This window comes from Halichoerus grypus, chromosome 7 (genome assembly GCF_964656455.1).
Source record: "Halichoerus grypus chromosome 7, mHalGry1.hap1.1, whole genome shotgun sequence".
NCBI lineage: Eukaryota > Metazoa > Chordata > Mammalia > Carnivora > Phocidae > Halichoerus > Halichoerus grypus.
Window position 1 is genome coordinate 11,460,348 of NC_135718.1, and position 26,315 is coordinate 11,486,662.

Sequence of the window (26,315 nt, forward strand, 5' to 3'; positions counted from 1 at the left end):
TAACGACTTCCAAACACTAGGCAATCAGGGAAACAAGTCTAATTGTTTAATTCAGTAGACAATAATACAGAAGAAACAAAATTGTCTGCCAGCCTTCTTTTCCACTTCCTTTTATACCCCCATCACCTCTCACTGAGTCACTGAGTAATCACAATGAGTGCTCTGAGACTGCTAACAGCCTCTCAGTGCCCCATTGCCCTGCGGCAGTGGTTCTCAAACAATGTCCCCTCGGAAACTGAAGCAAGAGGTTTACTGCGCTAAAACGAAACTATGGTCCAATTCACACAAAAAAAAATTTTAAATTAATTCAATTAAAAAATGCACAGAGGATTTGAATAGACATTTTCTCAAAGACATACATACACATGGCAAACAGGTACATGAAAATATGTTCTACATCATTAATCATCAGGGAAATGCAAATCCAACCCACAATAAGGTATCTATTACCCAACACCTGTTAGAATGGCTATCACCAATAAAGGCAATAGATAACTAGTGTTGGAAATAATGTGGAGAAAAGGGAATGCTTGTGCACTGTTCATGGGAATGTAAATTGGTGTAGCCACTACAGAAAACAGTATGGAGGTTCCCCCCAAAATTAAAAGTTAAATATACCATATGATCCAACAATTCCACACTTCTAGGGGTAAAACCAAATCAAACAAAATCATTGTCTTGAAAAGACATCTGTGCCCCTAATTTCATTAGCATTATTTACACAATAGCCAATATATGGAAATAACCTAAATGTCCATTGATGGATAAATGAATGAAGTTTTGGTGTGTGTGGATGAATATGTTTGTGTGTGTATGTGTGTATACGTACATACACACACAGAGGAATATTATTTATCAATAAAAAAAGAACTCTTGCCATTTGCAACATGGATGGACCCTGCGGACATCATGCTTTGGGAAATAAGTCAGAATGCTCTATGATCTCACTTAAATGTGGAATCTAAAAATCAACAAACATAAAATGGAGAACAGATTGGTGGTTGTCAGAGGTGGGGTTGGAGGGTATAGGAAATGGGTAAAGGGGGTCAAAAGGTACAATCTTCCAGTTACAGGATTTTAAACAACTTTTTGTTTTTTTTTTAAGTAGGCTCCATGCCCAGAGTGGAGCCCAACGTGGGGCTTGAACTCACAACCCTGATATCAAGACCTGAGCTGAGATCAAGAGTAAGATGCTTGACCACACCCAGGCACCCCTAAAAAAAAACCTTTTTAATCAAGTTAATAAAATTGTCTCAATTTTAAGCTTAGCACCTTTTTTTTTTCCTTTTTGCCTCTAGCACTCCGTATCAGCCAGTAGGCCCTAACCAATAGCAAAAGAAAGCAAATGTTAATGGGAAAACCAGGAAGGAACCAATATGTTCAAAAATTCATTTATTATAGACACATTTGCTCATGGCTGAAATTTTATAATGTAGTTTATTGCACATATTTTTAAATTTTAAAATTTCTAAAGTTAAAATTGAGACTAAACAGATGATTTGGTACTAAACCGTAATTTGTGATAGAATAATAAGCAGGTGAGCATTTCACAAGGTTTGTTTAAAAGCACCATGACTCTAATGGCCATAAAAACATTCTTGAGAACCACTCCCTTACAAGAGAAAATACAAGCTCCTACACCTGCCATTCCAGCCTCCGGGACCCCTTGTCCTACCCTATTCCCAGCTCACCTGCTGTTTCAGCCATAGGTAAACACAGCCCACTCCTGGAAGGCCATTTCCCCTGATCCTACTTCTTTTTTTTTTTTTTTTTCTTTTTAAGATTTTATTTATTTGACAGAGAGAGAGAGAGAGAGAGAGAGGGAGAAGCAGGCTCCCTGCTGAGCACAGAGCCCGATGTGGGGCTCGATCCCAGGACCCTGGGATCATGACCTGAGCCAAAGGCAGATGCTTAACCATCTGAGCCACCCAGGCGTCCCCCCGATCCTACTTCTTCAAGCTCAAACATCAACACTTGGGGGAGTCTTCTCTGATCCTCCCCGGCCCCTTCTCCCCAGGCCAGAACTGCCACCCCTCCCCTGGCTCTGGCAGCATGGACAGCACTCTGTTACAGGACCGATGGAGTCACCTGTAGTCCAATCTCTGCCCCTAACTAGACTACATACCCTCAGTTCATCTCCAAATCCCAAATACTGACATCGTGCCTGAGCCAAAAGATACTAATAAAATCTTAAATAATTCAACTGCTTAAGCTAATCAAAACAAATCAGTCCCAACTTTATAGTCCTTTACATATAAAGTGACATATGCTAAGTTGTAAATACATAACACAAATAAAAGAACCACAGAAGTTCAAAAGATGGATCAACAAAGACCATGTTAACAACAAAAAATAAAGTAGTCACCCTAAGTACTCATATTTCTAAGTACTTAGAAAATCTCTGTAAAATTAATTCGATTAAAAAAATAAAAATTAGGGGCACCTGGGTGGCTCAGTCGGGTAAGCATCTGCCTTCGGCTCAGGTCATGATCTCAGGGTCCTGGGATCAAGCTGCAGAGCCTGCATTGGACCCCTGCTCAGCGGGGAGTCTGCTTCTTCCTCTCCCTCAGCTCCTCCCCTCCCCCTGCTCATACTCGCTCTCTCTCTCTCTCAAATAAATAAAATCTTTAAATAAATAAATAAATGAAAATTAAATGAAACAAGTGAGTTTTTCCCAACTGCTCTATTTCTTTCTACATGCTTTTTAGTTGTTGCTTTGTTTTGTATTATTAAGAATTTTTGCTTTTTGGTTATTATTTAATGAGATTTTAGTGGCTCTATTCTTATCTCTTTAGATGGTGAGGACTAAGAAGGGAGCAAATGAGCTAACATTTACCGGGGGCTAAGCCTACATGCATTAATCCAACCCTATAAGGAAGGTAGCATAATTCACATTTTGGAAATTAGGGAAATCAAGGATCCAAAAAGTTGAGCAAATTGCTCATGAATAGGGAGTTAATAAGCAGTTGAACTGGGATGACCAATTCATCTACCTATCCAGGGCTTACCCAGTTTTTACACCAGGAAATCCCCAAATACCAATTTTAAAACTGAAAGTCCTTCATCCTGGGAATTCTCTTCAGTCCCAGGAAAACCAGGATGGTCAGCTACCCTAATGGGATTGGAATCCAGTTCTGGCTGACTCCAGAGTCTGCACTTCCGGCAGCTCCACCACTGCGCCCTTGACTAACCATACTGGCATTAACAAAAACTTCCAAAATATAAACAAGCTAGTAAAAGATGAGTTTTGGTTTCTGTTTTTAGGGCACAAATGAACTTTACCAGTTTAACTGCTTTCTGTTTTACAAAGTTAGCGATCTTCTTTCTGGGTCCAAGGGGTATGCCCATTTCCTTCAGGTCATCAACTGTACACATAAGCTTTAAAAGAAAACAAACAAACAAGCACATTAGTTAATCGGTCTAATGATCGATAAGTGAAACTGAAACCAGGAAATGATAAAAAGAAACCATACCATCAAAAGCAAGCTAAGATCTAGTCAATTTTTTAAAAGTTAATTTGCTTTTAAATCCTGGATTAATTTAGGCTGTAAAATCTGAGCCCTCCACATCTAAACCATTCTAGTCATGTTTGGCAGAAAATATATGCATGTTGTACAAAATTCAAAAGCTACACAATCAAGCAATGAAGTCTCTCCCCTCCACTCCCGTTCCAACCACCCAATTCTCTCAGCAGCCACTGCAGTGTGTTCTCGTTCCAGAGACACCTTCGGGATACACAGCACCGACATGGTTTCCCTGTGTGTGCAGCCTGCTCTGCAAATGGGACTGAACTGTGCTCTTCTCACGTAACGTATCTTAGAAATCATTGCCTACCATTATCTCTGACACTGCCTCATTTATTCAACAGCCGCATTCCATTACATGCATGCACCATAAACTATTTCACTGGTACCCTACCAGTGGACACAGAAGGTGTTTCTAAGGTTTTGCTATCATAAACAGTGCTGTAGAGAGTATCCTTTTAGATACTCTTGTGTGAGTATTTCTATATTTGGAATTACTCCTGGCAAATTGCTGTGGCAAAAGATTCTTGGTATTTTTTGTATTTTAAAAGGTATTACCATCTTAACTATAGGGAACAAACTGAGGGTTGCTGGAGGAGAGGCAGATGGGAGGTATGGGGTAACTGGATGATGGGCATTAAGGAGAGAACTTAATGTTATGAACACTGGGTGTTATATGCAACTGATGAATCACTGAATTCTACCTCTGACACTAATAATGTAGTATATGTTAAACTGAATTTAAATAAAAAATTTTAAAAATAAAATTTCCAACCCTACTATCATTTTAAATAGACTAAAATCTTCATCAAAAAGAAAGTTAATCCTCATTAAAAAGAAAAAAATAAATAAAAATTTTAAAAATAATAATAAAAGGGATTACCAAATTGCTTTCCATAGAGGCTGTACCAATTTACAGTCTTACTAACAATACGTAAACCATGCCCACTTACCCTCATCCTGGCCCCATAGTATATTAACAAGCGCCTTACTTTTGCCAAACCGAAAAGTTATAAAAAACTCATTGCACTTTCAATCTGCCTTTTTCTCAAGAGTTTTCATGTGACAAGAAGCCATTTGTTATTTCCTTTTCTGTATATCATCTGTTCATAGTCTTCACCTATTCTACTGTGTTGATGGTCTTTGTGTAACTAATTCATAGGAGCTTTGAATAATAAGGAAATAAGCCCCTTTGTCTCTAATGTGTGTTCCAAATATTCTTCTTAATCTATCACTGGCCTTTAGATGTTGTTTAAGGCATCTCCTGCTATGTAATTTTTCTTTTATGGCTTCTGGGTTTTGTGCCATACTTAGAAGCCCTTCCAGATGATACTAAAAAACAAACAGGGCGCCTGGGTGGCTCAGTCGGTGAAACGTCTGCCTTCGGCTCAGGTCATGATCCCGGGGTCCTGGGATCGAGTCCCACATCGGGCTCCTTGCTCAGCAGGGAGCCTGCTTCTCCCTCTGCCCGCCACTCCCCCTGCTTGTGCTCTATCTCTCTGACAAATAAATAAAATCTTTAAAAAAACAAACAAAACTCCTGTGTTTTTCAATTTTTAAACATTTAAGTCTCTGCCTTATCTGAAATGTATTATGATAGAAGAGTATTCAAATGATTCTTAATTTTTGATCTTATACACAGGAAAAACAATTTTAAACGAAAATGAATCAAACTGGGGCGCCCAGGTGGCTCAGTCAGTTAAGCATCTGCCTTCGGCTCAGGTCATGATCCCGGGGTCCTGGGAGCCCCGCATTGGGCTCCTTGCTCTGCAGGGAGCCTGCTTCGCCCTCTCCCTCTGCCTACTGTTCCCCGTGCTTGTGCGCACGCTCTGTCACATAAATAAATAAAATCTTTAAAAAAAAAAAAAAGAAAATGAATCAGGGCAACCCTCTCAGGTCCCCTTCCTCTTCGGGAGCTTTGTACTATCACTTTACCATCACTCAATAAACTTTGATTTGCTGCCCACCAAAAAAAAAAAAAGAATCAAACTATCCTTAGTACCAGAGATTCCATATCAATCTTTTCCTTTTCAAAAGTGCTAACATATTCAGAGAGGCTAAGTGCTTCCAGAGTTTCCTGCAAACTTAGGACTTCTTCATTTTCAATGTCAAGGTCACAAGACTCATCCAAAGTCAACTTTGGCTCGTCAGGCATCTTAAGGAAAAAGAAAAGAAAGTCAGGGGAACACTGCAAACCTCAGAAAAACTACCATAAAATGTCTCCTGATCTACAGCAAATCTTAAACAATTTTGTTCCACACAAATCATAACTTTAGGTAGCTTATCATCCAAAATCTGAATATTCTAAAAAAGTATATCAGTTGAAAAATAAATCACTCTTGCTCCCATTTCCTACAATAATTTACTTAGCATTTTTTTAAATAATAAACTTTCTCTCACATTTAAATTTATAATCCATAAGGAAGACAAGTGAGAAACTCAAAGAAGTTAAATGATTCTATCACACATATAAACCTCAGGGTACTTTGATTTATAAAAACATTTCAGGGGCACCTGGCAGGCTCAGTCAGAAGGGCATAGGACTCTTGATCTCAGGGTTACAAGTTCGAGCCCCACATTGGGTGTAGAGATTACTTACATAAACTTAAAAAAAAACATTCAGGAAACAGTTCAGACTTTAGAAAACCGTTTGACTTCATCTCTAATCTAAATATGTAACCAGGCCATACCTGCTTTTCCTGAAAACGTGGCTGCTTCACAACTCCATTAGCAACAGCAAAAGCCCCAGGAGACTTTGACAAATTCAAATCCTTTTGATTAGACAGGATGTCAAACAATATTAAAGAACCTAAAAAAAAATTATATTTTGTTTTATAATGACTAATACTTTTATAACACCAAGTAAATTCTCCTACTTTTTTCCCCAAAGTCCCTAGGCAGAAGTCATACAAAAGTTAAATGTCAATCAAGATCTGATCATCAATATTCTTGTTTTACCAAAACAGCAGAATAAATTAAAATATAAAGCATTCCTAGGTAATTGAAAAGCAAAGGCAGAACCTAAATGCATTCATGTCTACCCTTTATAAAACTTAAAATCCATAATTCTAAATCTTGTACTAACAATGTCACCCTCACTAAAAGCAGCGATTACTCAACAAAAATTATGTTTAAAATGTGGATATTTGGGCGCCTGGGTGGCTCAGTCGTTAAGCGTCCGCCTTCCACTCAGGTCATAATCTCCAGGGTCCTGGGATCGAGCCCCACGTCGGGCTCCCTGCTACGCGGGAAGCCTGCTTCTCCCTCTCCCACTCCCCCTGCTTGTGTTCCCTCTCTCACTGTGTCTCTCTTTGTCAAATAAATAAAATCTTTAAAAAATAAAATAAAATAAAATGTGGATATTTGACAGTTTTACCTAAACTGTGACCAGCAACAGAGACTCCTCCTTTGAAGTCTGGATTCCGACTCATAAAAAGTGCATGCAGACGGTTTATCTCCATTCCCACTTTTTCCACGATTGTCTGACAGTAGGTGGGGCTATTGTAAAATAAAATATCTAGCAAGGTCTCATTGGTAAAATGACGAAACCGACCAATACTTGGTAAAGTGATTTTCTTAATATTCCTGTTTTGGAAAAAAAAAAAAAGTATATTCAGACCTAGCCCCCTTACATCTACAGACTTTTTAAAAGTTTAGATAGTGACTTCTAAATATACAATGAGTATAGGAATCCCACAGACTAATTATGAGTTGATTCTATAGACAAAGTTCTTATAAATGAATCAAGCAAAACAGTCTGTGTGCTTACAACTGTACTGTGAGTCTGGGGATTCTCCGAAGAGTTATCACATAAAATAAGGCCTATGTAAAAATTTTTATTTTTATTTTTAAAGATGAAAGGCTGCTTGTCCATTTTTCTTCTACTTAATTGGAAAGCAGGATACCTGACCCAATTCTTGGACAACAGGGAATATAGCAAGGAATGAGAAAGGAGTTTCATGCACTGAAAATCTTCCTTGATTTGAGAATGGATATAGTCAAGTTCACGAACATCCACAGAGAAAGATCACCCTCTCATCCTAACAGGACCTACCATGGAATAATATACGGAATAACACAGAATGCTATTTGTAGAATTAGTTTTATTAAACCACGTGCCCTGAAATATTATGATCTTCACTAAAATCCAGATATGTTATTAGCCCTGTGTCCTAGAATAAGTATTATCTAAATCTGTGTTTCTCAATTGGGAGCATTCAAAATTGAGTGGAGCACTTTTGGTTGTCATGGTGCCTACAGATGTCGCTGGCCTTTAACAAGGACTGGCGATCTTTTTGGCTGTTGGGGGTTTGGGGTGTTGTCCAGTGGGTAGAGGCCAGGATGCTCCTAAACATCCTACAATGTACAGGACAGCCCCCTGTCTAAACTACTATAGATTAAAACAGTATTCTAAAACTGGCTTACACTTCTCAGATGCCCTTAGATATTTATAACAGGACTGCAGACACAGGCATGCACACATGTGCGCACACACACATGCACGCACAGAAAAGCAGCATATGAACGTTAACAGCCAGTGTTTAAATCATACGTCAGAGCAACTGTATCGTTTAAATAAAGGAATATATTTGTTGAACACATTTGTTGAAGTTACAACAAACTATTTCATATTATGGCTTAAATTTTGAATCTAAGTCTGACTAATCTGAACGAGCTGTCAAAGTCCACACACCTGTCAACACCTGTCGCGTCCCCACCCAGGGAACTATGCCAGGGAACCGGAAGGAATTCCACTCTGCTTACTTTCCGGTCGTCTAAAGATTTCTTGAAATGTGTCTGCAGCAATTTCAGGGAAACCACCCTAAAATCATCCACTTAAAAAAGAAAAATCAGAGAAGACAAATTAAATTGATTAAATTTCCTGGTTTGATGGGTAGTTAGTAATTCCCTCAAATACGCTAGTACTTTTTATATAACAAACTTTCTAAGAAAAAAAATAAGAATGACAAAATCAGTCCAAAAAGGAAAAAACCCAACCTTTAGGAAGCTCTTTTTTTTCAATGTTTTAGAGGAATGTATAAATGACTGAAAAACATTTAACTACCATTCCTGGAAGGCAGCTATGGGTACAGACTCTGGAATCAAACTGTCTGCCACAGGACCCCTGCTCGAGAACCCACAGACCATGATACAGGAGAGGTTAACTTATGCCTATGGACTTCGGTACCTCACCTAGTAATGGGGGGAACAGCGACAGCACCTATACCCCCAAGGTTTATCGCCAAGAGGTGAGTAATATGCCAAGCAAAATGCCTAGCACAAATCAGGTATTCAATAAATATGAACTATTATTATACAGATATAAAAATAAATTAAAAATAAAACTTCAAAAATTTAAGTAAACCAGGCACATTCATTGTTCCATTAAACAACTTCTTTCAACTAATTCACTTTAAATCAGTTCAATGCACAGGTATACCTAGTTGCCGCAAGTGCCTAGGCAGAGGTTGTCTGTCAGAAAAGCTAAATTATTTCCAAGATTCCTTCTAATCCTTCAGTCTAGGATTTTATGAGTTACATACATCATAAGAGCAAATCAAGTATAAATTATTTCCCGGTGACCATTTAAATCTCCTCTTACAGTTCCTCAGCCAGTAGTAAACATCTGGAAACTATCTTAAAAATGAACATTTAGAAGTTCTTCTATTACTTCTCAATTCATTCCACGAAATAAAATGACTAATACTTACCACATTCAATAATGCTTCTAAAGCGCAAGTCACACACTGGTCCAATACCATGTACCATGAACACCAAATGATCAACCCGAGGCATTTCCCCTACAAAAGAAATACATACATGCCTACATGCACACATACAAGCTGGAAAATTGTTTGGGTTTTCATATTTAAATAGCAATATTCTAAATATCCCTTTTGTCATCACAAACTAGGTAAAGAAATTTAAGACCCTTCCAAGCTAATAAGCTTCATTATTCTCTATGAAATGAGAAGAACAAAGCTCAAGGTCCATCTTGCCAAATAACAGTGAACTAGACCAAGAGGTGGAGGAAGCACAACACCTCTGGGATCCCAGAGGCTATGAGCGTATGATAACCAGCAGTTTTGTACCTACTGAGGCTCCATAACCTTTGTGATTTCTTCAGAATTCCCCAGGAGACTAAGCCCCACATGGAGAAGCAATATGCCAACATAAAACATTAAAATATTTCCCGCAATAGGGCGCCTGGTAGGCTCAGTTGGAAGAGCATGCAACTCTTGATCTTGGGGTTGTGAGTTCAAGCTCCACATTGGATGTAGAGATTACTTAAATAAATAAATAATGAATGAATAAAATATTTTCCCCAAATCCTTCCCTTTCCCTATATAATATATATTCTACATACTGGAACATCTTCAAGTTATATATAGGAAAACCAAGTTAAATCTATTATTTTACTCTGGCATACAGAAACAACTACAAGTTAAATCTGCTATTTTATCTGGTTATTTTGTTCACATTCATAATATGAGAACATTAATTTATATTTGTAGTTTCATAAGACAATGAAACAAAAATGAAGTATGTAATCGTCAAAACAAAATCTGTATTTTCAATGGTGTAACAGGAGAACCAAAGCACATACACTGGAGCAGGGGTTGGCCAAATAGGCCAAATCCTGCTCACTGCCTGGCTTTTATAAAGCTTTACTGGAACACAGCTTTACTGGAACACAAACTATACACACCGTCAGGTATCTCATCAAGGTTATCATCAATTCCACGCTTTACAACCCTGGGCCTTGTCTGTCCATCTTGTGTGGTTCCCCATTCATCTGGCACTGACGAAGGCTGGAACTGAACAATAACCTTCAAGACACGACAGAAGGATTATGACAGACCTCATGACCAAGTTCATTTCCACTACAGGCTAAATAATTTATTTCAATACATAATAAACTACTTCACAGTATCAATAGTTCACAAATCAAGTACTAGTATTGTTCTCCCAAAACAATTTTATAACAGTCCTGCTAGTGTTCACATTAACCATTAAAATTAGGCAAATCAATACCATTATTTCCAATGTTTATACTGGAAAATACTACAACTAAATCAGAAGTAGTACACCTTGATTTTAAAAATGTAACATAAAAATCCAGATTTACATATAAGAAATTAAGAAAAATTACCTAGAACGGAGGAATCTTCATCTTAGAAAAATATTTTAGGCATAATTCTTTAAATAGCAAGATTCCCAATTAATTTACAAATTCAATTTCAATTCCAAAAACTGATTTACCCACCATTTTTTAGGAAAACATATATTCTGTTAAATCAACTAAATTTAGTCTTATGTTACCCAGAAATTTTTCTTTAAAAAAAAAAAGGAGGCATGCAAGATAGTATGCAAAATTTCTGTGTTTGCATCAAAAACAAATGAAAAACAAAAGTTAAGAATAGTTACCATCAGGAGAAATGGAAAATGCAGAGGTAAGAGGCTTTTATTTTTGATTTGACACCTTTTTATACTGTTCAAATTTTGTTGGCATATAAATGTTTTTATTTTATTTCAATATCAATAAGGACTACAGAAGTGATGAAAGTAAAATTATTTTTGTTTTCTTGTACACTTCTCTTAAAATAAATACCCTATGTTCTGAAAAATTACCATATGCCAAGCACTATGCTGGATGTTTTTGTATAAATTACTTCATTTTATCTCAAATATGACCCTGGGAGGTACTTACTACAGGTGAAGAACCTGGAACTCAGAGGGATTAACTATGGTAAATGAAAGAACACCTCTAATATCTTAAAAAAAACAAGTTCATGGAGACAATACAAATAAGAAAAGGAAAGACATATTTTTAAAAGTTGAAACAAACCACCATCAAGGGCAGGGTGGACAAACTATGGCCTGTGAGCCAAATCTGAGCTACCACCTTTATAAATAAAGTTTTACCACAACAGACACACCTACTGGTTCATATAGTATCTGCAGCTGCTTTCAGGCTACACAGGCAGAGCTGAGAGCTGCAACAGAGATCACACAGCCTACGAACAATTAAATATTTACTCTCAAGCCCCTGACAGAAAAAGCCTGCCAACCTCTGATCGAGTGCAAACGTTTATCAAATAACTTCAATGGTGCATACTAGGCTTCAGCTAACATGCTGCCCTAAGCAGAAACTTCATGAGAAAAATTACATTTTATTTTTGTTTCTATGATCAATGTGAACAAACTACAGTAAGCTTTTAAAAACAATGCACCTCTTATAAATACATCCCTACAGAAGTTAATTAAAATGAACATTTATCAACCACACTCAGCAAAATAATTATTAAAATGAACCTAACATTTTAGTATCTTAAACTATAACATTACCTTTGGATTGTGCATAACGATTGTCTCTCCACTCGGGAACTCTAACCTACGGTGCCACTGATTCGTGGTTACTGCTTTTTTATATTCAGCCTAAAATAATGGAAACATACAATCCAGCAAGATAAATTTATACCACATTGAGAAAGTGTGGAACAAAAGTATAACTACGATGATAATAAAAATAATGTAATAGAGGCTCTCATTTACTAATTAATTACCACACTTGTCAGTCCCTTTATATACATTACCTCATTTAATTAGTTACTCTCAATCACTCCTAAATAAGATTATCCCCATTATATAGAGGAGAAAACAAAGGTTTACACAGCCTATTAGTTTCCTAGGGCTGTGGTAACAAAGTACCACGAACTGAATGGCTTTACAAACAAATGTATTGTCTCACAGTTCTGGAGGCTAGAAGTCTGAAGTCAAATGTCAGCAGGCCATGTCCCTCAGAAACCTACAGGGAACTCCTTCCTTGCCTCTTCCTAGCTTCTGGTGGTTTACCAGCAATCTTTAGTGTCCTTTGGCTTACAGATGCAATGCTCCCATTCTCTATTTTTACATGGTCTGACATCAAGTCATACTGGATTAAGGGCCCACCCTTCTCCAGAATGATCGCATCTTAATCGTATCTGCAAGCATCCTATTTCCAGGTAAGATCACATTCGGAGGCACCAGAGGTTCAACATATTTTTTGGAGGCTAGAAAGGACACAATTCAACCCTCAGTAGACATTTTAAGTTCACAGCTGCATGAGATTACACTGTCAAGCTGCAACGGAAGAACTGCAGTTCACTCCCACCCTCAACTTTCTGACTCCAAAGACATGACTGCTGAGGGGCGCCTGGGTGGCTCGATCAGTTAAGCATCTGCCTTTGGCTAGGGTCATGGTCCCAGGGTCCTGGGATCGAGCCTTGCTCAGCAGGAAGCCTGCTTCTCCCTCTCTCACTTCCCCTGCTTGTGTTCCCTCTCTCGATGTCTCTCCCTCTGTCAAATAAATAAATAAAATCTTTAAGAAAAATAAAAATAAATTAAAAAGTAAAAATTAATAACAATGATTATTTGACAATCGTGTCAAAATAGACGAGTTTCTTTTTGTCTCCCGGACAGTGATTGATTAATGATTCCTCTCCGTCAGTCTCTATCCCTTTGACTCTTCCTCACTTGTCTTTTTATAATTTTTACCATATTTATTTATAACTTTTAAAAGCAAGATTACAGGGGCGCCTGGGTGGCTCAGTCATTAAGCGTCTGCCTTTAGCTCAGATCATGGTCCCAGGGTCCTGGGATCAAGCCCCGCATCGGGCTCCCTGCTCAGCGGGAAGCCTGCTTCTCCCTCTCCCACTCCCTCTGCTTGTGATCCCTCTCTTGCTATGTCTCTCTCTGTCAAATAAAGAAATAAAATCTTTAAAAAAATAAAAATAAAAAATAAAAAAATAAAAGCAAGATTACAAATAAAAATGTTTAAAGAAAGAAAAGTTTCACCATCTTAAGAATTATTTGCACTTTTTCATATTCCCTTTCAACCCATAGCTTTAGAATAAATGTTGTCTGGTACAGCAAGTTTCCACATGCCATTCTTCTAAAGGATCTTGGTTATTCTTGACACTTTGACCCTCCATATAAAATTCAGGAGCAGTTTGCACATTGTACCTTAAAAACCCAATGTAATTTTGATTGGGATTACATAAAATTTATAAAATAATTTGGGAAGAACAGAAAACTGTGCATCGTGAACATATTTAGCTCCATTTCTTGAGATCATCTTTTATTTCCTTCAATTCTGTTTTATAGTTTTCCTCCACAAGTTCATATAGGTATCTGTCAGACTTTTTGCTACTTAGCCTATAGTTTTGTTAGTGTTACAAATAGCATCTCTTTTTTATTATGGGTGCTAGTTATTTCTCTATTTTTTTTTTTTTTAATGTAGGCTCCATGCCCAACGGGGGGCTCAAACTCATGACCCTGAGATCAAGAGTCACATACTCTACCAACTGGGCCAGCCAGGCACCCCCCCGCTAGTTAGTTATTTCTATTATACAGGAATGCCATAATTGGTATATGTTGATTTTATATCCACAGACTTGCAGTGCTAATGGTATTTCTGAAAGTTCTCCTGACTTCCTATGTACATAATCATGTCATCATCAAAAAGAAGGTGTTTTCTGTTTCCAACTCTCCTGTTTTGTCTCAGTGCTCTGATAGTACGGGATCACCTACACAATATTGAGAAATATGTCTGCTTCTCTTCTTCTCGTTCGCTTTCTCATTTCCTAGCCTCTTCTGCATCTTCCCTGATCTGGTCTAAGCATCATGAAAGATGCTGAAGAGGAGCTAAGATCTCCCTAGATTAAGAACAGTCGTGTGCTGTTGAGATGGTCAGTACGTGGACAGCTATCCCACCCACAAAGCCTGTGTCATCCATTTATAACCAAATACAGTTGAGATAAAGTGAATACTTTCAGATACTGCTTAGACTTTATACTTAGACTATGTGCCTTAGCTTCAAAATAATAGGACTAAACTTGGGATGTTATACCTTCAGTAGGGTCCTACCAAAGATACCAAAAATTATGGTATACATTTGCTTAATAATTTCAGTCTAAAATTAAGCAATCCTTAATTTTAGATACCAGCATTCCTTTACACATTTTTTTTCCTCATTCAAGTAACTAAAATTATATTTTAGGAGACTCGTGCCTCCTGTACATGATATTTCCAAGAACAAAATTAATTTTATGCCTTCTTTTCAGTCTTTGCTCTTCTTAACTGTGTTCTGACTCTGTTCTAAATCAGTATTTTTCAAACTGTGGGTGATGACTAGTAATAAACTATAAAATCAATGTTTCAAATGAAATAAAAAATATCAGAGTGGCACCTGGTAAGTGTAAGTAGTGTTCCACGGGCCTGTTTTCAGTGGTGTGTGAGAGCAGGCCCACGCCAGCTCACGAGCGCACATCACAACTCTTCCCAACTGTGTCTAGTAACATCCTGTTGATAGCTTAAAATTGGCCATGGAGGGAGTACTTATATCATGGAAATCAGCAAATGCTATAAATCAGGGGCTTTTATTCCCCAGAGAGTCAGTTACCACACACCACTATTTCTAATAATTAAATATATGTTTGTGTGTATATGTATAAAATGTGTGTACTAAATTTCAATGTCAAATGTATTCCTTAATAGGTTGAAATGAAAAAAATTTGAAGCCTGTGCTCTCAACAAGCTTCTTTTCCAAATTACCTTCCCCACTGTCCTACTTTAGGCCAACACTTACCTTTCAGTGTCGATTTGGTTATAAAATTATATTTCATAGTCACTACTATAGAGATTAGTTGTTTCCAGAACAAGTACAATTGGTAATACCTAAGAAATGCATTTACAGGGGCGCCTGGGTGGCTCAGTAGGTAAAGCATCTGCCTTCGGCTCAGGTCATGATCTTGGGGTCCTGGGAACAAGTCCCACGTCAGGCTCCCTGATCAGCAGGGAGTCTGCTTCTCCCTCTGTCCCTCCCCCTGCTCATACTTTCTCTCTCTCTCTCTCTCTCAAATAAATAAAATCTTTCTTAAAAATGCATTTATATTTTTTTAAAAAAAGCAAAGTATACTACAAAAACTCTGTACTATTATAAATGTTAGAAAAATACATATACAGATAGATAATTGTCTAAGAAAATATTTTTTAAATGTAGAGGTTCAATTTGAAAGGATGACATGATTTGACTTAATTTTTTTATCTCTATTAAATATTACGTTCTCCGAGCACAAAAGAAATTTAGTAATTAATAGTTAGCTGTTAAACTTGACTGTCAGCTCCTAAACAAAACATAAGGTCCAGTCCTTACTTGAAGCTATTCAAAATATGAACTAGGGAAAGTTAACATTTTAAAGGCCCCTTTCACCGGTAACATAGTATTGTTTTAATGTTTTCTGTTAGCACTGGTTATCCAAGTTTTAATAACTGCAACATTAAACAACAGTAACTACAGTGTTCTGTATCTCATTTCCATGTATGCAAATTGAATTCATTTAACTTATTTCAAACATTTAATTCAACCAAAAGTAGAGTAATCATAAGAAATTAACACAAGTACATAAAACTTTACCCAGCAGTTTTAGAATGGCTAATAAGTCTTGAGACATTTGTTCCTATTCTGTTTTCTATTTATTTTTCAAAAATCAGAGGTTAATCTCAAGCCTTTTACTGAACAGTAATTTGAAAAGCATCCATAGGCTTGGAATGTGCTGTTAACAACAGATCCCAGCAGACTAAGATGATTTGAAGGTTTGCTAAAGTACCTTTTTAGATTTGTGATATGTCCCCAAAAAACAGTCTACCTTCAGACACGGAGGCCACGATTATCATCTCATGAACAATGGCACCACTTAGAAAGCAATCCTCTTTGTGAAAGGATCAAAACAGGCTCTTATAAAGCTGGCTCTCAGGGCGCCTGGGTGGCTCAGTTGGTTAAGCAACTATTTCATGACTTCAGTTCAGGTCATGATCTCAGGGTTCTGGGATCAAGCCCCAAGTCGGGCCCCGCGCTCAGCTTGAGATTCTTTCCCACACGCATGCGTGCACGCGCTCTCTCTTTCCCTCTAAAATAAATAATTCTTTAGAAAAATAAAGTCGGCTCCATTGTGAGTGGTGTTATACGGGGCTCCGATATACACAGGGCCTATGTTTTTTAAAGAAACAGGTAAAGGAATAAAGCCCACATACCTCTAGTTTTTCACTGAACTCCTCGGTATAGGGAATAAATCTGCTGTCTGTGTCACCTTTATAAAACCAAGTACAGCGTCTCACTTCAGCGGGCTCCTCCTCCCAGTACACAGCCTTCCTCACTCGGTCATAGAGATACACGTCATAGCGCCCTCCATCCGTGCCTAGAACCACGCTCTCAGGGTCTGGCTGGACTGGAGCACAAAGTCCACATTTTAACCCAATAGTAACAAGGCATGTTTAAAAGTAATAAATAATGAATATGGTGACTGGATGATCCTAAAAGACAAAGAACTAAATTCATTTTTGTTTAAAAATAGAATTTTAAGATTAATTTGTGCTGCTCAAAATTAGGACTCTTCTTAAGTGAAGAAAAAACAGCCAGAACAAAGTTTTAAAACATAATCATTTAAGGGGCTCCTGGGTGGCTCAGTCAGTTAAGCGTCTGCCTTCGGCTCAGGTCATGATCCCAGGGTCCCAGGACTGAGCACTGCATCAGGCTCCTTGCTCAGTGGGGAGTCTGCTTATCCCTCTCCCTATGCCCCTTCCCCCTGCTCATGTGTGCACATGCTCTCTCTCTCTCTCTCAAATAAAATCTTAAAAAAAAATGACCATTTAAAAAAATCATAATTCAAATAACTGATGTTTACTTTTTTTAATCAAAGCAGCAATGCTCCATAAAGTATATTTCTAGGCAGTACGAACAAGTGATTTTTAAGTGCCATGATGAAATATCATCAGGGTAGGGATGCCTGGGTGGCGCAGTCAGTTAAACATCTGCCTTCAGCTCAAGTCAGGATCCCAGGGTCCTGGGATGAGTCCCGCATCAGGCTCCTTGCTCAGTGGGGAGCCTACTTCTCCCTCTCCCTCCCACTCCCCCTGGTTATATGCGCAAGCGCGCTCTCCCTCTCTCCGACAAATAAATAAAATCTTAAAAAAAAGAAAAGGAAAAGAAATACCATCAGGATAAATACAAACACATATTTCTATACTCTAATTCTCAGAGGCTTAAGACACTACAGTGCACTATCTCAAAAGGTGAATGGGATTAAATCACTTCCAAAACTCACCTGACCACAGAACACTTTTCAGAGCATCTTCGGGAATAAGAGTTCCAAAGAAGATATTTTATAAGTGCCCATTAGCTACAAATGAATAAGGGAAATAGAAAAACTGACACCCACATTATATGAACTACTCTATTTCGCTAACTTAAAACACCATTAAGCAAAGAAGAAAATTATTAAAACATTTCTTTAAACACCTTGCTCAAATAACTCAGGACTTACGTTAGTATCACTGTCTTAAGGTGCAGAGTCTGGTGAAGTCTACAAGGCCTAAGGAATTTGACATTCACAAAAAGTAAGCCATGGATAAATACTCTTTATTTCTTCTCTTCCTAAAATCAGATACAAACGATGCATGATTAGTACTTACCTGAATTATAGATTTCTTCAAGATTCAAAGAGTCAAACATACTGAAAGGCATCCATAGTTGTTTGTATTCTACCTCCTTGCAGTAAAACCAGTGGGGCTGAACAGGTTCGTATTGGTTTTGAAGTAGAAAAGGAGGTGGCACTTGCACAGAGGGACCTGCAGGTCTAGCAAGGGCCTGCTGTTGCGTTGGAGGGGTCAACCCTGATGGCACTGAAGAAGGAATCTGGAGGACACAAAAAAGTTAGAGGACTATGATGTCTGTCCAAAAAAACAATTCCACATATGCCTCAGACGCAAAGTGACATTAGTAATGATTATCCTACATGTATTTCTAGACAACTGTTTAGTTTAATAACTAGGCCTTAAAGCAACTAAAATTTTTTAAAAATCTAACAAAATTCAACATCCGTCTTAAAAGTAAACTGGGCTTTCTCAAACTGATGGCAAAGTAAACTAGCACCTTCACAGAAATCAATCTAGCAGTATGTCTTCTATGATTTAGTTAATCTTTAAAACTTGCACATCCCTTGACCTGGCCATTCCATTTCTAAGAACTCATCCTAAAGATGTAATTAAGAAACAAAAATTTACCTACAAAGATGTGTACAAAAGGTCATTTATAATAGAAAATCACTGGACACAATCTAAATGTCTAACTGAGACCTGATTAAATAAATTATGTTACCTAAATGCTAGAATTCTCTAGAGCCATTAAAATGTTTTAGAAAAAATCTTAACATCTAAAAAGGGTTCACAGAAATGTCTGTCTAGAAAAAATTTAACAAAGACATATAACAAAATGGAAAGAGCGGTTACCGAGGGACAATTTTTAATCATTTGACTATTCTGCATATTTTAAATTTTCTGTACTAGAAATACTTTTAAAATCAAAATACAATTATTTTAAAATTTTTTAATTGAAAATCATTTTGGAATGTATCAATGTTAAAGTTACCAAGGTGTTAACTGTACTGTGGTTATGTGAAAGAACTTTCTTATTCTTAGGAAATATGCACAAGGGGCGCCTGAGTGGCTCAGTCAGTTGAGCGGCTGCCTTCGGCTCAGGTCATGATCTCAGGGTCCTCGGATCAAGCCCCACATTGGGCTCCCTGCTCAGCAGGGAGTCTGCTTCTCCCTCTGCCTCTCCCCCCGACCTGGCTTGGGCTCTCTCTCTTGCTCTCTCTCAAATATATAAATAAAATCTTAAAAATAAAATAAAATAAAATAAAGGAAATATGCAGGAAAATATTTAGGAGTAAAGAGTCATCAGGTATTCAACTGACCAAGTGTTTCCCAAAACAACTGCACACATACGTGGTGAGGAGAGAGAGGGTGCCCAAATGCATGTGAGTGCACACATGCACAAGTGACAGAACAGGGTAAGATGTTAATGACGGATAAATATGGGATAAGGGTACTGGGGTGCTGTTTGTGCTATTTTTATTTTTGCAACTTTCTCTTTTTTAAGCAGGCTCCATGCCCAGTGCAGAGCCCAATGAAGGGCTTGAACTCCTGACACAGAGATAAAGACCTTAGCTGAGATCAAGAGTTAGACGCTTAACTGCCTGAGCCACCCAGGCACCCCTGCAACTTTAAGTCTGAAATTACCACTTTTAAAATTCTTAATTAGATACCTTTTCAAAAATTTAATCAGCAAACTAGTATGTTAACTATACTGCACACTGTGATTCCGTTTACATTCCAATATGCTGAAACCTAACATTATCAAGAGTTTGTATGTTGATAGGATTTAAATTAAACAATAAAACAGAGCCCATTCTCTATCCCCAAGAGAGAAGTGAGGTTATACCCTGACTATAATACCACTATCCCTGCCACACTGGGTGGGGTTCTTAATTCTTCCTTTTAATCATTTCCCTTTTTTTGATTCAGTTGATTTCCCTGTGGAAGTCAGTTGAACAATTAGCTGGGAAAAGAGCATAGGGAATTTCATAAACTTTACCCAATGCAAATGTTGTTCCATCACCCTCCTGAGATAGAGTTTGACTGTCTAGACCCAAACTTCATAATGTAAATAAAAGAAATTATTGGAGTAATCAATTTTAGTCCCTGTAATTGAGTATTTTGATTGAGTAGGATAATTAAAAAATGAGAAGCTGGCAGTCTGTTAATAAATGCTTCAACTCTCACATATCTCCAGATGACATTTATTATTGGTATCTTACACTAAAATCTGGAAATATTGACATGTAGTTAACTCATTAAAATCAAGTACTACTAAAAAAAAAAATCAAGTACTACTCCCATAAACTGATAATATAAACTAATATATGAACCATTTGATGAGCTACCTTTGAAAGAATGTTTACTTCAAAGCATGTAGCTTACAAAGAAGGGCCTCTGAAAATAATTTGTCATCACAGTGATTATATTTTTTTAGTTATTTTTTTATTATGTTATGTTAATCTTTTTTTTTTTAATTTTTTTTTTCATCACATTGATTATTAAAAGTGCAGTGTTTTTAAAAACATAGGCTAAGATGACAGAGAGATAAAAAATCAGAGTGAATAGCTAGGATATAAAAACATGTCTCATACCGGTGGCAAAGATCCTCCAGGCATCTGGTACATCTGAACAGGGGGCCCAGGGTGGGGAGGATGGGCGGGATGGCCTGGTGTTTGGCACTGTTGCAGCTGTGGTGGTGCAATATAAGGATTGGCCCTGCTGCTCACAGGAGTATGACGATATGGATTGTGTCCTTGTTGTGGTGTTCCCTGTGGTGGGCTCCCAAAATTGGAAGGAGGGAGACTACTCGGCTGAGAAGGCAGGTAAGTATTCATTCCCATCTGTGAAGAAGGTGGAGCACCATACTGAGTCTTCGAAATGGGTGGTGAACATGCATTCAACACATCTTGGGATCCAGTTGTAAAAGGGAGGTCAGCTGGGGACTTGGAGAATGCTGAGTGTCCAGCTGACGCTGCCACTGTTGTTAATGGTGACTGTCCAATATTCCCAAAAGGATCACTACTGCTTGATACCTGAGAGAAGTAACTAAATGTCTGTGGGGTAGACGTGTGAGCAGAAGTCTGACCGAGAAAGCTGTCCTCCTCACCAACATCTGTGGAATCCTCTGAAAGGGAAGGGGAGAGCAAACGGTTTAAAGGATAGTCTATTGCTCTGCAGATAGGATCCTATATGGCAGATCTAGCAACTGCACCTCTTGTTTTCTTGTCCTATTTCTGCATTACAGAAAAAAAGGTGAAAACCTTTTTTTTTCTTTGAAATGAAAAACCAGAAAATATGGATAAGAAACAACAAAAGGAGGGAAAAATGAGAATTCATTCATAAGCCCACCTCCCAGAGACAATCACTGTTAACATTTTGGCACACGACCTTTTATGTTTTTTGAATAAATACAAATAGTTAAGTATTTATTTTGTAAATATACATAGATTACACCTATTTCTACAAGAATGTTTTCAAAAATAGAAACAAAATTTGTATCTACCATTTTTACATTTCATTTTGAACTTTTTCCTGGTAAAAAATAATTCAAATATTATTCCACTACCAAATTACACATAATTCTATTTCTACAGTAATAAGAAACTTAAGTACAGATATGACTCTGTTGACAAGAAGGGTGTGTGTCAGGGCTCTTACCTACAAGGCATTCATTGTACAAATGAACATGTGGTATTTGTATTCCCAAGGCAAAGTAGGTCAACCATTAATTGCCATCCCTAAAATCACATAGTATCACATCCAGATAACTAGTCATTAGAGAATGCCAAATCATGAGAAAAGTCATTTTCTAACCAAAGGAAGTTCTCTTTACTTCCCTTGCCAAAAATGATCTTCACTGCAGGTATTATCAACCTCAAATTATCCTCTCTTCTGCAACCAAGCTGTAAAATAAAAGCATGTTCCCTGGGATGCCTGGGTTGGCCTTCAGCTCAGGTCAGATCCCAGGGTCCTGGGAGGGAGCCCCACATCGGGCTCCCTGCTCAGCAGGGAGTCTGCTTTTCCCTCCCTCTCTGCCTGCCGCTCCCCCCTGCTTATGCACGCTCTCTGACAAATAAATAAAATCTTAAAAAAAAAAAAAGAAAGAAAAAAGCATGTTCCCTCTACACAGCCTCAAAAGTCCAGCCTACTTCTCCTTATTAAGTTTTTTATAGCCCTTAGTTTGGAGAAACTTTCCTCTTCCTAATCTTTTCCTTCTCCAGTCTCATTCCCTCTTACCTCCTGCTGCGGGAGGCACGGAGCCCAACAGAGGACCCACACCCAGCACAAAGCACGCTGTGATCCTTGCCCCGAAGTGGACTTTCAAGCTCCAGGATCCTTTTTGACCTCTGCTGAAGGAGGCCACCGGGCTCACAGAGATTCTGGCTTGAGCTTCTAGGTTGTTCCCACTATATTTCTCACACATCAATTTAACTAAAATACTCCAATATTCAAAATACTCCCCTCAGTTGTTTCTTTGTAACTAAAAATAAAGTATCACCTCCTGCACAAAGCCCTCTGTGTGCTGGTTCTAATCTCCTTCTCGGATATATTTCCAGTTCTCACTCTCTCTTTTCAGCTGCCTGGACCTAACCTGTCTGTATTTCTCAGTTCATCTCTCAACAACTAAAAACATGGAATGGAGAAAGCCCCCGTGGTATCCTTCGTCTTTTAAGACAACTTGGGATCAACGTGATCCAAGAAATTCTCTGATTAGCATCAATTGTAAATGAAATGCTGATCCCAACGTGCTGCCAGCTCACCTCAGGGGCACTTTCTAATTACATGTGGACACATTTGGTAAAGACACCTACAACTTTAATGAGCACTTGTACACTTATGACACTCCCAACTCTGTCTCAAACCGAGACTGTTCTCAGGTGTTCCAGAACCTATTACCCAAATGCTTCCTCAACACTTTTGGCAGACTTAGCCACATACACCTCAAACTTAGTAAGCCTGAAAATGAATTTATCATCTTAACCATGTCCCTTCATGTGCTCCTTTTACTACACTACACTATCTCAACAGATGTTTGCCAACATCCATCCAGACACTCAAATCAAAACATTGTCTCTTAGACGCCTCCTTCCTCCCCCCACCCCTTAATTTCTCAATCCCTTCATTTAATCATTCAGACACTCATTCAAGAAATATGTACACAGTATCCATTATATGCCAGTTAGGGAGCTAGGCCTTTGGGCTAAAACTGAATGAAAAGAAGTGTGCTGACAGAGCTGACAGTATGGCCTCCAGTGAGTCACTAAGTCACTACAATTTATAGACTAAAAAAACCTCTCACCTCTCACCCCTGCTCTTCATACCCAATACGGCTGGGGAGGGCTAGGGGGCCATCCACTCGTACCTGACTCCCAGTGGCCTCCAGACTGACCCCTCTTGCTACAGTCAATTTCCTCTGGGGCAATTTCAGAAAACTCCAGTCTTTCTGAAACACACCTCTAATTTCACTGCCTTGTTAACTTAAAATCTACCGACTACGTGAGCCACTCTTCTAGCACATACTCTAGCAATAGCCACAAACTTCAAGAAGCCCACAGTCCAAACAGAGAGGCAGATATGATTTCACAAACATTTATATTACACCAGGTGCCAGACACTACACTCAGTGCCTTACAAAAATCAATTCACTTCTCCTTAACAGCCTTATGAGGTTGTACAAATATGGAAACTGAAGCACAGAAAGGTAAGGTAAGGTGCCTGAGGTCACACAGCAAGCTAATGGCAGAGCCAGGGCTGGAACACTGTCTGTGCTCCTAAATACCATGCTCTGGGTTATACCACACAATCATTAAAAAGCAATACCCCTAGACAATAATAAATAAGTGAAAGAGCTAGGGTGAGCATAGGAGTGGGGGGCAAGAAGAACAAGAAAAAGCTTCTTAGACAAAGTGAAGCACTGTCTTGAAAGATGAGCACTGCATTCTGTACCTCTACTTTCCAAATATTACATGTCTATCCCAGGAAAGGGAAGCTGTCTATCCTAGGAGCTATCCCACCGTATCCCAGTTGAGAAGCACTAATTTCTTTGCATTCCCTAGCACACCAATAGGTGTTCGACAAAAACCTGGGTAATGTCAGTGCCAGTGTGGAGCGTCCAGCCCTCGGAACAGAGGGTTCCTTGGACGAAGACCAAGCCTCCTGATCTGGCCCCCGCTTCCGATATCTCAAAGCCCCCGGGCCATTCAAACCTGGCCACTGATGGCCCTGGCAAGCTACCCAGAGAGTCGGATCGAGACAGAAGGAAAACCTCCCATCCGACCCTCGTCGCCCCACGTCCCCCGCCCGCCTCCCCACACACACTCGTCCCACCAGATCCCCCTCTCCCTACTACCTCCGGGCAGGAGCAAGGAGGCCGAGGCAGCGGCGGCTTGGGTGACTGGGATGAAGGGCACGTTGAAGCTGAATTCCGTGGCCGAGGAGGAAAAGAGTAAGTTAGTGCCCGATGAGGAGGTGTTGGCGGCACCGCCGCCCCCGTTAGGTTTCCTCTCGGCCATGGCTGCGGCCCACCGTCCGTTACACGTCTCCTGGCAGCCCGGGCAGCACCACCGGCCGGAAACCGGTCACACTCGGGGCCAACACACTTCCGCACTTGCGCACAAAGCCCGGAACTCCGGAAGGCTGGTCTGCGGCCTTCCCCTTCCCCTGGAAAGCGCCGCCAGAAACCAACATGGCGGCGCTGGCTTCAAGCCCGAGTCCTAGCACGTGACACTCCCAGGTGCTGCCGGGGCCGAGGCTTGGGCTGGAGTGTGGGAGTGGCAGTGCCGCTGGCTCTGAATCTAGGCGCGAGCTGACGCTGAGGGTCACGGATTGCGTGGGGCGTACTGGGCTTCCTAAAAGTACGCACAGGAGAGCGTAACTGGAAAAAATTTTGAAGGAACAGCGGAAGCCTGCAGGAGCAGACAGCAGAGTGCTACCCGCGTTGGGAGGGAAGAAGTGGTGTGTGAGCCATTTGTAGCCAAAGCTGAGCCCGGTTCACCCACGCTCGCACTCACATCCAGCCCGCCCACGTGTCTTTCTGGACTGAACTGAACTCTTTTTGTTGGCCCAGAAATAGAAATGGCAAACATTTTTGAAGTTTTTAAGCCGTGTTTAAAAGAGGATCCGGGGAATTGAAATTTAGAGGTTAAAATAGCTTTCTATATCTGTCTGCAGTAATCTGATTAGTTGAATCCCGAAATGCACTGTGGGTGATTTGGATGTAATTGTCATCTTTCATGTAGTTAGAGATTATGAAATAAAAAATAACAGATAAGTAGCTTTTTGGAGAGTGGGAGAGGAAGACAGACCCCGAAAGAAGCTTTGAAATAATGAAACTCCTTCCCCGCAGCTGTTCACACTCCTGTATAGAACCTGTTTAATTCAGTAACTATTTAGTGTGCTTACTGTCAGAGATAAACAAAGCCAGACACTGGCTAAAGCAGTAAGGATAGATTTTACTCAGTAACAACTATTACAACAGGAAAGAGGGTACATCGTGAATTGAACTGAACTTCCCCAAAACAAAAGACTGGAGACTTTTTAAAGACTGGAGTGCTAAGGGAAAAGCACTGAGAGGTGCCAAGGGTGTTGGTCCATGTGACTAGACCACCTGGGCTTGTTAATTGGCACTTATCTGGAGGAGAAACAAACTTCTCCTATCTTTATGATAGGCAGTTATACAAGTTAGAGCAATACACCACCAGGCTGGGAGGAGATGGGCCTTGAGAAGACAGTTCTGTGTGGCAGATTTGCATCTCAAAATTATAAGGGATTTATAATTGCAAGTTTTCTAAAATAACTACACTGAAGGGGAGCTCAGGGCCCTATATGCCTAGCACCAAGTTTTGGCTGGAACAAACAAATTCTCCTGGCAGTGTTGAGCTTTCTCAGGGCAGGCATTTTTAAGGAGGACTGGAGTCATTCTAGGGACATGACCTTAAACTGCTAGAAGGCATGCTGAATTTGGTCAAGGAGAGTATCTTTGTCATTCCTATGGGGTGGGAAAGACGGTATACTAAACACTGGTGTATAAGATAGACACAAGACCCTTCCTTCTTAGAGTTTATACTTCGGTCGGAAAGACAGAAAACTAAACACATACTGACAGTAAACTACAGTGTGATGAAAGCTGTAATGTAGAAATTCCCAGAGTGTGTCATGTGGAATATTGACACCATCAGGGGAGGGAGGTCTAACCCTTCTGTAGGGAAAGACAGCAAATATTTAGACCAATCAGACCATCAACAAAGGACCTGCATAGTGCTGAGTGACATGAAAAGCTTCCTTGAAGAAGAAAAATTAAAGTAGAGACCTGAA

The 26,315-nt window shown here is 39.2% G+C and overlaps 1 protein-coding gene across 3 annotated transcripts in view; it reads right to left on the reverse strand.

Moving 5' to 3' along the window:
- Window positions 1-24,595, reverse strand: part of SEC23IP (SEC23 interacting protein) — a 40,946-nt gene extending 16,351 nt beyond the window's left edge. For all 3 annotated transcript variants that reach the window (XM_036123804.2, XM_078077057.1, XM_036123802.2), the window contains exons 1-12: window positions 24,352-24,595; window positions 20,594-21,126; window positions 18,036-18,258; window positions 16,599-16,792; window positions 11,874-11,963; window positions 10,234-10,354; window positions 9,236-9,325; window positions 8,218-8,359; window positions 6,901-7,109; window positions 6,215-6,333; window positions 5,527-5,679; window positions 3,283-3,378 (exon numbers count right to left, since the gene is read on the reverse strand). In XM_036123804.2, coding sequence (XP_035979697.1) covers window positions 3,283-3,378; window positions 5,527-5,679; window positions 6,215-6,333; window positions 6,901-7,109; window positions 8,218-8,359; window positions 9,236-9,325; window positions 10,234-10,354; window positions 11,874-11,963; window positions 16,599-16,792; window positions 18,036-18,258; window positions 20,594-21,126; window positions 24,352-24,514 — 2,133 coding nt within the window. In that variant the 5' untranslated portion in view covers window positions 24,515-24,595. The remainder of the gene's footprint in view (window positions 1-3,282; window positions 3,379-5,526; window positions 5,680-6,214; window positions 6,334-6,900; window positions 7,110-8,217; window positions 8,360-9,235; window positions 9,326-10,233; window positions 10,355-11,873; window positions 11,964-16,598; window positions 16,793-18,035; window positions 18,259-20,593; window positions 21,127-24,351) is intronic.
- Between the last annotated feature and the right edge of the window lie 1,720 nt (window positions 24,596-26,315).